Source organism: Phocoena phocoena, chromosome 16, assembly GCF_963924675.1.
Source record: "Phocoena phocoena chromosome 16, mPhoPho1.1, whole genome shotgun sequence".
Lineage (NCBI taxonomy): Eukaryota > Metazoa > Chordata > Mammalia > Artiodactyla > Phocoenidae > Phocoena > Phocoena phocoena.
The window spans coordinates 72,731,749-72,750,015 of record NC_089234.1 but is presented as its reverse complement, the minus strand read 5'-3'; the positions used below and the strand labels follow the sequence as shown (position 1 = coordinate 72,750,015).

The 18,267-nt window shown below is 39.7% G+C and overlaps 1 protein-coding gene across 1 annotated transcript in view; it reads left to right on the top strand.

Moving 5' to 3' along the window:
* BICC1 (BicC family RNA binding protein 1) overlaps positions 1-18,267 on the top strand; it is a 309,662-nt gene that overhangs the window by 87,416 nt on the left and 203,979 nt on the right. Inside the window, exon 2 of the mRNA XM_065894697.1 lies at positions 15,993-16,039. Within this exon, the coding sequence (XP_065750769.1) occupies positions 15,993-16,039 (47 nt within the window). The remainder of the gene's footprint in view (positions 1-15,992; positions 16,040-18,267) is intronic.

The window sequence follows — 18,267 nt, the reverse complement described above, 5'->3', positions numbered from 1 at the left end:
CATTTCAAGGTAAATAACTGCTCTATGGCCGTCTTATCACAGTGCAGTCCCCACCACGTAGAGCAGTACCTCAGCTAAGGTCCTGAATTAGAATATCATGCATTAGAACCACACTTGTGGAGCACCTAGGAGGAAATTCTAACCCTAAATAGGAACGGTTTTCATGGCACTGCATGCTTGAGTAAGTCTAAGTCACTGACAGTATAGAAAGGAGAAGAGGCATAGATATGCACTATTTAGATCATTTACTGAAAAAAAGAACATTTGAAAAAGAAACACCCTTACCAGTATTGCTCAGCTAAGGGTCTTGGCGTTAATGGGTAGGACACTTCTTTATCGAGCTGGATTCTTTGTGACTACCCTGGATGGATGCTAAATGTCTGCACCAGTGCCCCATCCTGTGACGACAGAAAACACCCACGTATTTCCGAATGCGCCTCTGAGGAGTGGTGCTTCCTCAGGAGCATCACTGTGAGCTGACTTAAGGAATTCCTGCCCCCAGTCACTGCTGTCCTTCCTCTCTGCTGTCCTGCACCTACAGCTCCTTTTAGGAAGAGGGGCTATTTTAAGTGCTCTGAGGCACATAAAAGGGAAACTAAAGTTTTTGACAGACATGGGTATTCACAGCGTTCTCCCTGACCAGATTTTACTTTCCACATCTCCCCACGTCTCAGTCCTTTCCCATGTTAAACAGTCAGCTCAGAAGCTCCCTACCATGTCCATACTTTGAATTCCTGTTACCTGTGACTCCCATATGATGTTCAACCTTTCAGTCTTGTCATGTTAAATTACTAACTTCAAAGAACTTACAGGTAAGACCGTAAGTTCTTTGAGGTCAAAGTTGCAGGTTTCCATTTATTAAATTCTTATAGAGTGCCTGTTTGCATTTTTGGAGGTGAAAATAGAGCCTCCAATTTTGGATTGAGCCTTTGGGAGGCTCAATCACTAGTCAGTGGCAAACCTAGAGGTGAACCTAGTTTTCTCTGACTCCACAGCGTTGATCTCCTCTTTATATGCCTCAGGTGCTAAATAAGTATTGTTTAAATGAATCAGTAAATGAGTCTTTCAGTGTTAAGATGAATTGGAGTAGCCCTGATGTAAGGAAGCACATCTTTGCCCCCTCCCACCCCTGCACCCATTTTGGTGGAGGAGAATAGCAAACAGATTGCCCTGTATCCGATTTCTGCACATAACCTGAACTTTAAACATGCCTGGAACACATTTGGTTCTGATTTAAAACAAGTTGGCTTGCTCCATTGCCATGTTATTACAAACACAAAAGAAATATAAACGTCATTCTGTTAAATAACCATCCACATAAACTCTTAAATAGTTTCGGGTTGGGCCGAAGCTGGATATTAAGGAAATGGTTATTAATGTTACATATTTTATTCAAGCTACTCTAATTCCTTAACCCTCCCAGCACCCCCACAAACACCAGGCAACCTTTTTCTTTTTCCCTCAAAATGTTCCCAGGGGTTTAAGACACATACAGCTTGGATTTCAAGCTGCTGACTCCTTCTCTTTGGAAGTATTCCTTGTTTTTGGTCCTTCGGACCTGTCACTATGCTTTCTCCTTGAATCTTTGCAACCCTCTTTGGGTAGTAGCAAAGTTATTATCCCCTGTAGTAACACAGTGACATGGAAATGTAATGCGAACCACAGTGTAATTTAAAATCTTACAACCACACGAGAAAGAAACAAAACAGGTGAGGTCAATTTTAATATAGTTTTCTTTAATCCAATACATGAAAATGGTATCATTTCAACATATAATCAAAAATTATTAATGAGGTTTTACTTTCTTTCGTACTGTCTTTGAAATCCACTGTGTTTACTCTTTCAACACATCTGGTTCAGACTAGCCATATTTCAAGCACTCAGTAGCCACAGCAGCCATTGGTTATCACTTTAGACAGCACAGCCCAATGGTAAGATCCATAAGCTATATAAAGGTCAGGAATATCCTTTAGCTTTTCATAAAGCTAGAAGAGTGTTGCTTTAAAAAAAAAAAAACTAATATTACGTAAAAACTCCAAAGTTGTCAAATAGTGTTTGTGACCACAGGCCAAACTAAATGGTGCTTCAGAGGTTGCTTATGTATGAAGAAATAGGGTGTGAACACAAGACATTTGACACGACCAAAGTTTCTGTTAATCAGTTGGACTCAAAGTCCATGGATGTATGTCAGGGTCATTAGCCCACAAGGAAGTCTTCATTGCAGGCCAATAAATTTGAAGTCTGAATAAACTCTTAGCCAGAGTTTCTTGAAGAGTTCAAGTTAGCTTGAAGAAACGAATAATGTAATTTAGATGTTCTCAGATTTTGGTGAATATTTGCTTTCTTACGTTTGACAGCAACAGATGCTTTCTGAAACTATATAGCCTGTAGATTACAGAACGCTGGCCTTGCTCCAGCCTCCTGCTGTGCCCTGAGTGTGGCAGGGCCACCACCAGCTTAGATTGTCCCCAGCACTGGAATATTAGCAGAGGTTTATTGCCCTGAGAGATTTAACGTGGAAAAAAAAAATCCCCTGAAATCTGAATTTTGAGACGTGTAGTCTGGCTAGGACTTAATTGTTAGAGTCAGCAGGTAGAAACTTTAAAGAGGCAGCAGTGGCCCCCATTGTTAGAAGAGATCAGGACTCCTCTCCTCACCCCATCATTATCTATGTCATTTCTATTAGTTCTGTTGAAAATTTGATGGGAAATGAAAAAAAAAAAAGCCTCAGTGGATGTCTTGGATTTTTGGTGTAAGTGGCCCATGCTCTTAGCTCAAATTATCATCGATGATCCATCTCTTTTCTTTCAAACTCTTAGCCATTGAGCCCTTTTAGAATGTGGTAAATCTAAATATAACATAGAAATATAATAGGTGTTATCCTTTCTATTTCATGTTTTATTTGATGTGACCTTTCAGTAGAAATGGCCTTCTTTTAATGTATAATTTATGTATAACGAGAACTATATAGTAAAAATGTTCTCCTTTTGATTCATGCATTTTAGAGAGCATCTCTTTCTGTCTTTTGGCTAGCTATGAAATTTGGATGTGACTCACAGAGGTTTTCCAAATATTGGATTGTTTAGTGTTTTCAGCCATGAAGTTTTCTTTTTCTTTCTTTCTCTCTCTCTCTTTCCTTCTTTCTCTCTCTCTCTGTTTCTTTCTTTCTTGGCATTCCATCCACTTTTTAAATTTTATTTAATTTTTATTGGAGTGGAGTTGATGTACAATGTTTTGTTAGTCTCAGGTGCATAGCACAGTGAATCAGCCATACATATACATATACATATACATATACATATACATATACATATACATATACAGTATCCATCCCTTTCCAGACTCCCCGCCCCCCCATATAGGCCATCACAAGGCACCGAGTAGAGTTCCCTGTGCTATACAGTAGTAGGTCCCCCTCAGCCATCCATTCTCTATATAGTAGTGTGTACACGCCAATCGCAATCTTCCAATTTATCCCTCCCCGCCCCTCTACCCCCTGGTAACCAGAAGTTTGCTCTCCACATCTGTAACTCTATCAGCTGTGAAATTTCTTACTCTAGGCATTAAGTTGTTAAAACTTCTTTACTCAGAGTTAGTTGCACATAATCAGAATTTCAATCTAGATAGTGCGAGGTTGATTAAGGCGTATGATGTTCAACACTGGGCATGATTTTATGGACTGTTATCTGTCTCTGCTATTACATTAGTGATTTGTCTCCTTTGGTAGCTTATGTCTGCATTTGACCTTTAGACTTTTGCCAGATTGCCTTACACTGTGGGCTGAAAATGAGGCTGTGACAAACCAGTAATGGTAAAAACTTGGTTCATTCTCAAATAGGCAGAAGTATTTCAAATGATTTTTTTTGGCGGTACGCGGGCCTCTCACTGTTGTGGCCTCTCCCGTTGCGGAGCACAGGCTCTGGACGCGCAGGCTCAGCGGCCATGGCTCACGGGCCCAGCCGCTCCGCGGCATGTGGGATCTTCCCAGACCGGGGCACGAACCCGTGTCCCCTGCATTGGCAGGCGGACTCACAACCACTGCGCCACCAGGGAAGACCTCAAATGATTTTAACTGATTTTTTTTCCCTAATTGGAGGCTATTAAAAGCTATTTATTCAAACTATTTAAAGGCATTCTGAAAAATGCAGGGCTTCGCTGGTGGCACAGTGGTTGAGCATCTGCCTGCCAATGCAGGGGATATAGGCTCGAGCCCTGGTCCGGGAAGATCCCACATGCTGCGGAGCAGCTAAGCCCGTGCGCCACAACTACTGAGCCTGCACTCTAGAGCCCACAAGCCACAACTGCTGAGCACGTGTGCCACAACTACTGAAGCCTGTGCACCACAACTACTGAGCCTGTGCTCTAGAACTCGCAAGTCACAACTACTGAGCCTGCGTGCCCCAGCTACTGAAGCCCACGCACCTAGAGCCTGTGCTCTGTAATGAGAAGCCACCACAGTGAGAAGCCCGTGCACTGCAACGAAGAGTAGCCCCCGCTCGCTGCAACTAGAGAAAGCAACGAAGACCCAAAGCAGCCAAAAACAAAACAAACAAACAAATAAATAAATAAATGAAAAATGCAAAGGAGGAAGCCATAAATGACCTAATAATCCAACCACTCAAATAACACTTGTTAATATTTTTTGTTTATCCTTTAAGTCTTTTTTTCCCCTAGCATATACATTACATGTATATGCATACATGATACTTCAATACAGAATTGATCATTTTGTACGTCTTGTTTTATAGCCCCCTCAAATGTACACAATTTATTGCATTTTTGAACATGGGAATTTTTTTAACTGCAAAAATAAAACAGTATTTAAAGAAAAAATAAGAAGATGAGGAAAACCATCCTTAAATATCCAGCCACTGTTAAGATAAATTTAATTTTTGTCTGTTTCTTGATGTTTCTCTGTAGGTATACGTGATTCTTTTTTTTCAGGGTGAGTGAATTTGATTTTGTTCTCAGTTGACTCTGGGAAGCAGGTAGGGAGTTTTAGGAATGGTGAGGTCTGAACATCCTCCCACTTGCTGTGATATACAACCTTCAAATGACACTATTTACTACTGGAGTTTAAACTTGGAGATGTTCTTCAGTTGGCTAGAGTATTTAAATGTTTTTAACTGAGAATTGAAGCAACTTTATAAATTGACTTAATGTCCACTATTTCTTCAATCAATTCTCAGAGCTTTGCATGCCAGTCTAGAGTGTTAGATAATGATTGCTGAACACAAGTTTTCTGGGAGTATATAGAAACTGCACGTTCTACATCTTTTGCTGATTCTTCTTTCAGTAGACTTGTAGGGAACTTTTCTGAAAACAGTAATATACAAATAAAATATATGGTAAAGCTCTTTTAGCATATGGATTACATCGATACAATAAGTGAATGTTTTAAAAAGTTGTTAGTAAAATATTTTTGCAGGAGAATCAAACTAGCTAAATGGTTACATTTATCTTTCAGGTGAACTTAAGGTGCAGCAACCTTCTTAGCTGCAAATGTGCTACAGTTGGGTTGTGTGGGAAAAAAAAGGGAGTAATGCCCTGAATCTTCACAGATTTTTTTTTTTTTAGATTCTTATTTTTTTTTTACTCATTTGTGAGATATATATTTTAAAGTAATAACTAGAATTATGACTTATAACATTGTATCAGAACATATAAGATTTTTAGAAATTTCATGTAATGTCTGAAACATTTATATTAACATATTTCCATACAAATAACCGAAAGAAAGTTTAGTATTAGTTTTTGTTTGTTTGTTTGTTTTTTATACTGCAGGTTCTTATTAGTCATCAATTTTATACAAATCAGTGTATACATGTCAATCCCAATTGCCCAATTCAGCACACCACCATCCCCACCCCACTGCGGTTTTCCCCCCTTGGCGTCCATACTTTTGTTCTCTGCATCTGTGTCTCAACTTCTGCCCTGCAAACTGGTTCATCTGTACCATTTTTCTAGGTTCCACATACATGCGTTAATATACGATATTTCTTTTTCTCTTTCTGACTTACTTCACTTGGTATGACAGTCTCTAGATCCATCCATGTCTCAACAAATGACTCAGTTTCGTTCTTTTTATGGCTGAGTAACATTCCATTGTATATATGTACCACAGCTTCTTTATCCATTCGTCTGTCGATGGGCATTTAGGTTGCTTCCATGACCTGGCTATTGTAAATAGTGCTGAAATGAACATTGGGGTGCATGTGTCTTTTTGAATTAAGGTTTTCTCTGGGTATGTGCCCAGTAGTGGGATTGCTGGGTCATATGGTAGTTATATTTATAGTTTTTAAGGAGCCTCCATACTGTTCTCCATAGTGGCTGTATCAATTTACATTCCCACCAACAGTGTAAGAGGGTTCCCTTTTTTCCGTACCTTCACCAGCATTTGTATGTTTGTAGATTTTCTGATGATGCCCATTCTAACTGGTGTGAGGTGATACCTCATTGTAGTTTTGATTTGCATTTCTCTAGTAATTAGTGATGTTGAGCAGCTTTTCACGTGCTTCTTGGCCATCTGTATGTCTTCTTTGGAGAAATGTCTATTTAGGTCTTCTGCCCATTTTTGGATTGGGTTGTTTGTTTCTTTAATATTGAGCTGCATGAGAAAGCAACGAAGACCCAAAGCAGCCAAAAACAAAACAAGCAAACAAGCAAATAGATAAATAATGTTTATATATTATAGAAATTAATCCTTTGTCCATTGATTCATTTGCAAATATTTTCTCCCATTCTGAGGGTTGTCTTTTTGTCTTGTTGATGGTTTCCTTTGCTGTGCAAAAGCTTTGAAGTTTCATTAGGTCCCATTTGTTTATTTTTGTTTTTATTTCCATTATTCTAGGAGGTGGATCAGAAAAGATCTTGCTGTGATTTATGTCAAAGAGTTTTCTTCCTATGTTTTCCTCTAAGAGTTTTATAGTGTCCAGTCTTACATTTAGGTATCGAATCCATTTTGAGTTTATTTTTGTGTATGGTGTTAGGGAGTGTTCTAATTTCATTCTTTTACACGTAGCTGTCCAGTTTTCCCAGCACCACTTATTGAAGAGACTGTCTTTTCTCCATTGTATATCTTTGCCTCCTTTGTCATAGATTAGTTGACCATAGGTGCATGGGTTTATCTCTGGGCTTTCTATCTTGTTCCATTGATCTTTGTTTATGTTTTTGTGCCAGTACCATATTGTCTTGATGAATGTAGCTTTGTAGTATAGTCTGAAGTCAGGGAGTCTGTTTCCTCCCGCTCTGTTTTTTTCCCTCAAGACTGCTTTGGCTATTTGGGGTCTTCTGTGTCTCCATACAAATTTTAAGATGATTTGTTCTAGTTCTGTAAAAAATGCCATTGGTAATTTGATAGGGATTGCATTGAATCTGTAGATTGCTTTGGGTAGTATAGTAATTTTCACAGTATTGATTCTTCCAATCCAAGAACATGGTATATCTCTCCAACTGTTTCTTTCATCTTTAATTTCTTTCATCAGTGTCTTATAGTTTTCTGCATACAGGTCTTTTGTCTCCCTAGGTAGGTTTATTCCTAGGTATTTTTTTTTTTTTTTATGCGTTACGTGGGCCTCTCACTGTTGTGGCCTCTCCCGTTGCGGAGGACAGGCTCCGGACGCGCAGGCTCAGCGGCCATGGCTCACGGGCCCAGCCGCTCCGCGGCATGTGGGATCCTCCCAGACCGGGGCACGAACCCGCGTCCCCTGTATCGGCAGGCGGACTCTCAACCACTGCGCCACCAGGGAAGCCCCCCATTCTTAGGTATTTTTTATTCTTTTTGTTGCAGTGGTAAATGGGAGTGTTTCCTTAATTTCTCTTTCAGATCTGTCATCATTAGTGTATAGGAATGCAAGAGATTTCTAGGCATTAATTTTGTATCCTGCAACTTTACCAAATTCATTGATTAGCTCTAGTAGTTTTCTGGTGGCATTTTTGGGATTCTCTATGTATAGTATCATGTCATCTGCAAACAGTGACGGTTTTCCTTCTTCTTTTCCAATTTGTATTCCTTTTATTTCTTTTTCGTCTCTGATTGCCATGGCTAGGACTTCCAAAACTATGTTGAATAATAGTGGTGAGAGTGGGCAACCTTGTCTTGTTCCTGATCTTAGAGGAAATGCTTTCAGTTTTTCACCATTGAGAATGATGTTTGCTGTGGGTTTGTCGTATATGGCCTTTATTATGTTGAGGTAGGTTCCCTCTATGCCCACTTTCTGGAGAGTTTTTATCATAAATGGGTGTTGAATTTTGTCAAAAGCTTTCTCTGCATCTACTGAGATGATCATATGGTTTTTATTCTTCAATTTGTTAATATGGTGTATCACATTGATTGATTTGCATATATTGAAGAATCCTTGCATTCCTGGGATAAATCCCACTTGATCGTGGTGTATGATCCTTTTGATGTGTTGTTGGATTCTGTTTGCTAGTATTTTGTTGAGGATTTTTTGCATCTATATTCATTAGTGATATTGGTCTGTAATTTTCTTTTTTTTTTGTAGTATCTTTGTCTGGTTTTGGTATCAGGGTGATGGTGGCCTCATAGAATGAGTTTGGGAGTGTTCCTTTTCTGCAATTTTTGGGAAGAGTTTGAGAAGGATGGGTGTTGCTCTTCTCTAAATGTTTGATAGAATTCACCTGTGAAGCCATCTGGTCCTGGACTTTTGTTTGTTGGAAGATTTTTAATCACAGTTTCAATTTCATTACTTGTGATTGGTCTGTTCATATTTTCTATTTCTTCCTGGTTCAGTCTTGGAAGGTTATACCTTTCTAAGAATTTGTCCATTTCTTCCAGGTTGTCCATTTTATTGGCATAGAGTTGCTTGTAGCAGTCTCTTAGGATGCTTTGTATTTCTGCGGTGTCTGTTGTAATGTCTTTTTCATGTCTAATTTTATTGATTTGAGTCCTCTCCCTCTTTTTCTTGATGAGTCTGGCTAATGGTTTATCAATTTTGTTTATCTTCTCAAAGAACCAACTTTTAGTTTTATTGATCTTTGATATTTTTTTCTTTGTTTCTATTTCATTTATTTCTGCTCTGATCTTTATGATTTCTTTTCTTCTGCTAACTTTGGGTTTTGTTTGTTCTTCTTTCTCTAGTTCCTTTAGGTGTAAGGTTAGATTGTTTATTTGAGATTTTTCTTGTTTCTTGAGGTAGGCTTGTGTAGCTGTGAACTTCCCTCTTAGAACTGGTTTTTCTGCATCCCATAGGTTTTGGATCATCGTGTTTGCATTGTCATTTGTCTCTAGGTATTTTTTGATTTCCTCTGTGATTTCTTCAGTGTTCTCTTGGTTATTTAGTAACGTATTGTTTAGCCTCCATGTGTTTGTGTTTTTTACGGTTTTTACCCTGTAATTCATTTCTAATCTTATAGCATTATGGTCAGAAAAGATGCTTTATATGATTTCAGTTTTCTTAAATTTACTGAGGCTTGATTTGTGACCCAAGATGTGATCTATCCTGGAGAATGTTCAGTGCACACTTGAGAAGAAAGTGTAATCTGCTCTTTTTGGATGGAACGTCCTATAAATATCCATTAAATCTCTCTGGTCTATTGTGTCATTTAAAGCTTGTGTTTCCTTATTAATTTTCTGTTTGGATGATCTGCCCATTGGTGTAAGTGAGGTGTTAAAGTCCTCCACTATTATTATGTTACTGTCGATTTCCTCTTTTATAGCTGTTAGCAGTTGCCTTACGTATTGAGGTGCTCCTATGTTGGGTGCATATATATTTATAATTGTTAAATCTTCTTGTTGGATTGATCCCTTGATCATTATGTAGTGTCCTTCCTTGTCTCTTGTAACATTCTTTATTTTAAAGTCTATTTTATTGGATATGAGTATAGCTACTCCAGCTTTCTTTTGATTTCCATTGGCATGGAATATCTTTTTCCATCCCCTCACTTTCAGTCTGTATGTGTCCTGGGGTCTGAAGTGGGTCTCTTGTAGACAGCATATATATGGGTCTTGTTTTTGTATCCATTCAGCAAGCCTGTGTCTTTTGGTTGGAGCATTTAATCCATTCAGGTTTAAGGTAATTATCGATATGTATGTTCCTATGACCATTTTCTTAAGTTTTTTAGGTTTGTTTTTGTAGGTCCTTTTCTTCTCTTGTGTTCCCCACTTAGAGAAGTTCCTTTAGCATTTGTTGTAGAGCTGGTTTGGTGGTGCTGAATTCTCTTAGCTTTTGCTTGTCTGCAAAGCTTTTGATTTCTCCATCGAATCTGAATGAGATCCTTGCCGGGTAGAGTAATCTTGGTTGTAGGTTCTTCCCTTTCATCACTTTAAGTATATCATGCCACTCCCTTCTGGCTTGTAGAGTTTCTGCTGAGAAGTCAGCTGTTAACCTTATGGGAGTTCCCTTGTATGTTGTTTGCCGTTTTTCCCTTGCTGCTTTCAATAATTTTTCTTTGTCTTTAATTTTTGCCAATTTGCTTACTATGTATCTCGACCTGTTTCTCCTTGGGTTTATCTTGTATGGGACTCGCTGCACTTCCTGGACTTGGGTGGCTATGTCCTTTCCCATGTTAGGGAAGTTTTCGACTATAATCTCTTCAAATATTTTCTCTGGTCCTTTCTCTCTCTCTCTTTCCTTCTGGGACCCCTATAGTGCGAATGTTGTTGCATTTAATGTTGTCCCAGAGGTCTCTTAGGCTGTCTTCATTTCTTTTCATTCTTTTTTCTTTAGTCTGTTCTGTAGCAGTGAATTCCACCATTCTGTCTTCCAGGTCACTTATACATTCTTCTGCCTCAGTTATTCTGCTATTGATTCCTTCTAGTGTAGTTTTCATGTCAGTTATTGTATTGTTCATCTCTGTTTGTTTGTTCTTTAATTCTTCTAGGTCTCTGTTAAACATTTCTTGCATCTTCTCAATCTTTGCCTCCATTCTTTTTCCGAGGTCCTGGATCATCTTCACTATCATTATTCTGAATTCTTTTTCTGGAAGGTTGCCTATCTGCACTTCATTTAGTTGTTTTTCTGGGATTTTATCTTGTTCCTTCATCTGGTATATAGCCCTCTGCCTTTTCATCTTGTCTATCTTTCTGTGAATGTGGTTTTTGTTCCACAGGCTGCAGGATTGTAGTTCTTCTTGCTTCTGCTGTCTGCCCTCTCCAGTTCTCTTTTTATTAACTCTCCTTCAAAATCATTTCATCTAATTTAATCCTGGGTAGTCTTCCTGTTCCTCTCCTGCTCTCCTGACCTGTTCTGTCCAAAATACTGGCCATAAGTCACCTGTGCACTTGCTGGTCTTGGTGGGTCTCCTGGGGAGGCAGGGGGCAGCTTTTTTCTTTCCTCAGTGCTTCGTCTAGTTTTAGTTGCTCACAGGGTGCTACGTGCAGAGGCCTCGCCTCCAGCGCTTCAGACCAGAGTTCCTCTTGCAAAATGGCTGCACCCCACACTGAAGTTCAAGATGGCCTCTTCACAGATTTGAAGAGTTATTTCTCAATTAGTTTGTGTAATTTGAATTTGGTTTTTGTCTTGCTCAAATTCCACAAGGGTGAAAAAAACCCATTGCTTTTCAAAGGAATGTTTAAAGATATTCCATACTATATTTTAAATATGAAATACATAGCTCTTGTGTTTTTAGATTTGGCTGTGTAAAGAAAGCACCAGATGTTATGGAAAAGCATTTCATAATGAATTTAAAGAAGTTTCCATTTGCCCTGCGAAGAACTGAAAATCGAGCTTTTTTCCCCCATCTTTAATTCAGTAATTAACTAGACTTTCCCTGTAGTTTGGGAGACTGTAATAGTTTACACCTGTTTCAACTTTTGCTGTTTTTATTGGCCATGGGTTTTGCCATCCCGTATTTCTTATGAAGCAAAAATATGAAATAAAATAGGGTAAAGCATTGGAGAAATTATAATAAACATAAAAAATGAATTGTTCAGCTTAAAATATGAAATGCTTTACCTGCACAATGCATGAAGCCATGTTTCAGTAGTATTGAAGTAATTTATTCCTGGAGTTCTGTGTCATGAAAATAAAGACAGTTGCTTTCATTGGCAGGAATAATCCAGGGTTTTTACAATCAAACAATTAACTTTTGGAACATCAGGCAGAAGTCATGTTGTAAAGACAGTTAGAAAAAGCCTGCTAAATCGTTATGTGTGTGTTTATGTTACTGTGAGTAAAAAAGATGAGGGTGTATCAGTGTATAAGAATGAAGGCTCGATAGAACTGTTCTACCACAGAATACAATCAGACTTCAAAGGTCAGGGAACGCCATGACATCAAGTATGGGTTGGCTCATTCCACAGGTGATGTTTCCCCCTCCAAACATAATAAAAAGAAAACCATTGGGTCAAGAAATTACCATGCCTCCTATTTTTTCTTGCAATCCAACTCTCAAATGGCCTCCCTGGTAGCACGCTTTCTTCTTTAGTTGTAACAGTAGCTACCCAGCTCTAGTGTTGAGTTAAGAGTAAAATGACTAGCTCTTTAGTGCGTTGTCCAGAATAAGAATAGCTAAATTAAATTTCTAATACGTTTAATTTGGATAGAGTTGTGAATGTGGAAAGATCTTAGGGAGAGTTGTTTCTAGAACCGAATTTTAATTCTGTCTTGATCCCACTCGATGGGTGGCTTTGAATATATTGGCCAAGGTTGTAAGTCGAATGAAGGTCTATATTGCCTATTTTGAGTCACCAGCGTGGGACTTAAATATTTGTGGAATGAAAGTGAACTTCTCTTTCTTTTCTGGGTCTGTAGAATGAACATCTTATATTCCTAAGTTTATACTGAGAAAGAGATACTCCACAAACCTCCTCCCTCCCAGTCTCTCACTACTTCAAGCGGAGTTGATATTTTAATACTGAGGAATTTAGAGTAAGTTTGAGAATGGAACTCTCAAATGTGAGCTCAGAAGGATCCCTCTTGGGGAGGGCAGATAATACTTCTGGTGAAATGTTGCTCTCCCTTGATTGGCTTCTGTGGCCTTGGTAGCTTTGTTTGGGTGGAGTCAGTAAAAGCTGTGCAGGAGACCCAGCAACCTGGGAATGAGGTAAGCCTGCTCCCAGCAAGGACTGATGACAGACTCACCACCGTTTGCACTGGAGACAGTGGCTACCCAAGAGTCCCACCAGAGGCTTTTACCAGGTCCTTGTGGGCTTGGGAAATGGACATGTCTCAGGATTTAGGGGAAAATCAGGCTCAGATTTGGAGTTTCTTGTGCATAAACATTTGGAATGAAAAAAGCCAGAGATTTTTGGTGTCAACGAGTGTGCCATCTCTGGCTCCCTCCCTCCTGTTCCCCCTCAGATGATAAGGTTGCTAAAGGTACAGGTTTCCGGTTAAGTTTTAGATGTTTTTCTGGGAACATAATTATAATTTGGGTCTAACTAAGGAAGTTCCCCCCGTTTTGTTCATCCAGGGATTGAAAGGCCATTCTATGAAGTCTGTTTAGCTGGACTTGGCATGAAGGGGCATTTCAAGGTTGTGACATAATGCGTTTGTCATGAGCGAAATAAGTGTCTAAAGGAAGTTTCTGTAATAAAACGTTAATTGTATCATGAAATTTAAACTGATGAATTTTAATTTGTGAAGAGGTTCCCTGTGGGTGAAGGGGTGTTTTTCTGCCTTGCTTGATAGGCCTTTGAAAATACCTTTGATTCTAAAATTTCTCTTTAAAGAAGAGTTCCTTCGATGTCACTAGAATTTTTTTTTCCAATCTTTGTGCCCTAGTATGCAATTTTCATTGCCAAGCAATTGTGTCATCGGGCAGGGGTGCCTTTAAGCTATTTTTGGCTTTAGAGATAAAGCCAGCCCAAGAGGTAGCTGAGTTGAAGTGCCCCCAAGGCATTTGTGTCATCAGGTTAGGGTGCCGACCTTTTATCTTCCTGGCCCCTCTGGCTAGGACCAACCAAGTTTGCCAGTTTATTTAGAAAGAGTGAGCTTTGTGTATCTTGTTGTTGTTCGAAATTGCTTTTTATGGTCTTTCAGAAGCTTTACTTTTGGTGTATTTCTGAGTTGGAGTGAAAATCATAAGTTTTAGAGTTAACTACAAAGAATCTGTCTGTGGAAGTGTGTGACTCAAATGCTCACATCGGTTCCTGTGCTTCAGTTCATGCTGTTGATGATGTGGTCATTGTGCAAAGAGTAAAGTTAAAATGGTATTGGAATTGTGCGTTCGTTCCCTTTTGCTGCTGTAACAAATCACAAGTATAGTGGCTTACAGCAACATAAATTTATTTTCTTACTGTTCTGGAGGTCAGAAGTCAGAAATGTGTTTCATTGGGCTACACCAAGGTGTTGGCAGGGCTGCACTTCCCCCAAAGACTGTAGGGGAGAATCCATTTCCTTGCCTTTGCCAGCTTCTGGAGGGCGCCTGTATTTCTTGGCTTGTGACCCCTTTGTCCACCTTCAAAGCCAGCAGTGTAGCATCTCTGTATCTTTTAATGCTCTGACCCTCTCCTTTTGCCATCACATGTCCTTCTTTCTCCCTCTGCTTCTGTTGTCACATTGCCTTCTTGGACTCTGACCTTCATGCTCCCTTCTTAAAAGGGCCCCTTGTGATTACGGTGGGTCCACCTGAATAATTCAGGATACACCTCCCACCGCCAGACCCTTAATTTAATCACACCTGCAAAATGCCTTCTGCACATGTAAGGTAATATATTCACAGGTTCCAGGGATGAGAATGTGACATCATTGAGGGGCTATTTAGCTGCCACATATTAGAATACAGTTTTTAATTTATTATTTCTTTCTAGCTCTTGTTTTCATACATTTCCCCAAACTCTCTTTGGAAATCACAGAAACATGTACTCTGCTCTGTTTTTTAAATGAAAACATGTCAATAAAAATACACGTTTTTACAAAATTATAGAAGATATCTTACATTTAACTGTGAAATTAAAGTTGGTGACAAAAGAATTTAGACGTTAATACTTACTACTTTTTGAGGGCGGAGAGGATTTCTTTGAATTTTGAATTCTCTACTTAACGGAATGTCTGCCACACTTACTGGGTCTTTAATAATTTTAGCAAGTGCCCTTGTTACACACACACACACACACACACACTCGTGCACCTACAGGCAGGCCCGTTGACGGTATCGCCCACTAGGTGTTTGGGGTACCACGGTCTTCCGGGTTTCAATTTCCAGAAGTTCTTGATCCTGCTTGTGTCTCTGTCCTGGGCAGGGAGGGAACTCTTCCACCCTGTGCCTGAATCTGAGACCTGGTGTTTGCCTTCTGAAAGGTGCAATTTGATGCTATTGCAAGCAAGATGCCCTTAGCTCTTTGTTCCTGTCTCTCCACAGATTAAAAAGAAAATGTTCACAGAACCGTAAAACTTTTGCGCGTAAAGAACTGGGTTTGTCCTTTATTTATAGGCTACCATTCAGATATGAAAACGATTGTTCAAATGCAATGACCTTCACATTAATCTCAGGTGAAATTTTGTCGTCTGGGACCTTCACCAAGACTTTTTAACTCCCTTGTTGTTTTGTCTCTCTCTTTGTAAATGTGAATAAAGAAGTGAGTTAAAGTGTAGTGTGTGATGCCAGCTGAAATCCAAGTAGATTATACAGTCATTGCAAAGCATAAAACTGAAATTGCTCTGAGTAGGCCTTGTCAGATGAGCCATCACTTGAAAAGGCAACCTCACGCCTGGGACTGATTACAGACAGGAGGTGCTCACAGCACTACAGCTGATTCTACTGGTAGTTGCATTTGTTCATGTATGTAGTTCCTTGACTATGAGAAAACAAGATTACTTTCATCTATGTGTGAAAATAGAGACTTGTGAGGCTTTCAGACAAGAAAATGGAGTGTGACGTTATCTAAAGATGTCTGATTGATTGGATTAGTATTTTATTCTGTATCCATTTTGCATTACAGATGAGGCCTACCGACAGGCACTGAGCTTTGGGGGAGCAAGGCTGGTACCTTGTTTACCTTTATATTCTCATACCTGATACTCGAGAGTTTTTTGAATACATAGATTGAAAAATGAAACTATTTTAAATGTATACATTTTTATTTACAGCTGCTGCTGAAGGAAAAGGCAAAAGTGGGGAAGACTTTTTTCAGAAGGTAAGTCACTTTTTACTCGTGCCTTGGCGATAATTAAGGAGAAATGTACCTGTCTCAGCAGCTACACTAGAAGCCCCTGAAAGCGCCCCTTCCATAGGAAGGAGAGTAGGTTTTGATAAGATAGCTGGAGATGCTTGGGGCAAGGAAGGGGTGGTAGGCTGTTTGGGACAAGGAAAGGGTGGTAGGCTGTTTGGGGCGTAACCATTCGAAGGTGCCTCCTTCTAGGCAAATTTAATGAAGTTTTCCCTTGGAGGCAAGGAGGCAGTGAGGGCTGCCAGATCTGCTGCCCAGATTATCTTCTTTACCGCCTGTTTCCTCCTTCCCCAAACACATACCTGACCTGGGGGGCTGGAGAGAAGGAGTCCCTCACAGCTTCTTCATTTCTGGTAAGCCTGACCATGGGCGACGTAATAAAATTGTCAAAAGATGCACCATTTAGACCGCTTGCTCACAGCTGGTAACCAAGTCCATTCTGTCCCCGGCTGCCCTCCGTAAGTTCTGACCTTCAGTGAAGCCAGCCTGGCCAGTCTTAGAGGGAAATAGGAACTGATGGAAAATGATTTGAGATAGTGTGGAGAGCAGTTGATGAGTTCTGGTTAGCTCTATTGGAAAATAAGTGTTTTATGTAAGGGAAGATGTCTGTCTTTTCAAAGAAATTGACTCGAGTCCTCCTCCTTCTTTGTTTTGTTCAGTTGAATTTATTTGTGTGTTTGTTGTTGGTTTCCAGAAGGCATGTGTGTGGGAAGAGATAACACAGTTTGTCCCAGAGTGAAATACAGCAGCAACTACGGATGAGGTTAAATATCACTGTAGAGGGTCATCAAACTTTTGGAAGACACCTGTGTGACCAGACGTGGCTTTTACAGCCCTCCTCATTCTCTTGTCTTCTGTGTGAGCTGCACTTCTTTTTTTTTTGGGTCAACTTCATCATTCATCTGCATTCTCTTCCAAGGATATTGAAAGCGAATATTTTCAGAGCTGATACTGGCATTGCCATTTCTTCATTCTGAAAATATTTGTTTACCACCTGCTGTGTTGCGCAACGCACTGGAAAGACCAAAACGAGCAAGGCGTAGTCCCGGCCCTAAAGGAATTAGTCTGGTGTTTGATGATAAAGCCACATAAATAGCAGGAAAGTCTGGGCCGTACAGGATTAAGCACTTGACTGGGGCTTGAGGAGATTCAAAAGGACTTGTTGAGGTCTTTAGAAGAGTAGACATTAGCCAAGTGGAGGTAGGCTTGGGTGGGTGGGAAGGGCATTCTAGGTGAAGAAACAGAATGGAAAAAGGCTCAGATGTGGAAGCATTCACGCAGCATTCATACTTCAAACATTTGGCTGGCATATGACATCGGAGAGTTCATAGTGCAAGGTGAGGTGTACTATCCTATATGATGAGCTACCTTCTTTGTTTGGGTGGCCTTTCTTAAAGGGATTTAAATTTTAAAAATTTAAAAGTGCTGTGCTGGCCAAATAGAATGTGCCAGACCACAGTTTTCCACCCCTGCTCTTTAGGCTCATGCTGTTGAAGTTTATGTACTATGTCTGAATCCGCCTTCCTTGGCATTATCTGACGTTGGTTCATGTCCAACTTGTACTCAGTACTTGGGCAATTCAGAATACTCTGCTTTTAGCTGGGGCAGGCTTGCCACAAGGGGAAGAAAAGAGAAGACAAATAGCAGAAATCGCAGATTTGCCTTGGGTTGGCTGTGGTGGCACAAACAGATGCAATCTATGGAAGGATTTTTGTTTCTTTTTTTCCTGTTTCTGAGTTCTTCTTTAACTTGCAAAGAGATGTAAAAAGCAGCCTGTTCAGCTTTGTGTGACTCAGACATTTTAAAACCTGAATCGAAACACAGTGTATGTGGTCATAAAGGACCTTCATTCTTAGAAGATTTGCTAATATTTATCACTCTTTGCAGAGCCATATATACATTCCAGCAGTTTAAATGGAAACACATGTTTGAATCCAGGAACATGTGTGCATCCCACAAACTGTGAGTTGGAATCATAGATTACATTCTTGGTCGCAGGTTAATGAAGCCTCTGACTAAATGGAGTACTTTTTAATCTCCTCATTTTCTTCTTTTGTTCAATAAAGTATCTTCCTGATCGACAAGTGTCAATATAAGATTTGGATACTTACCCTGGAAAAAACCCTGCAGCTTACTAAGAGGCAAGCATCCCAAATTTCAGAAAAGTAATTTTCAGTGTTTTGACCAGACAGAAG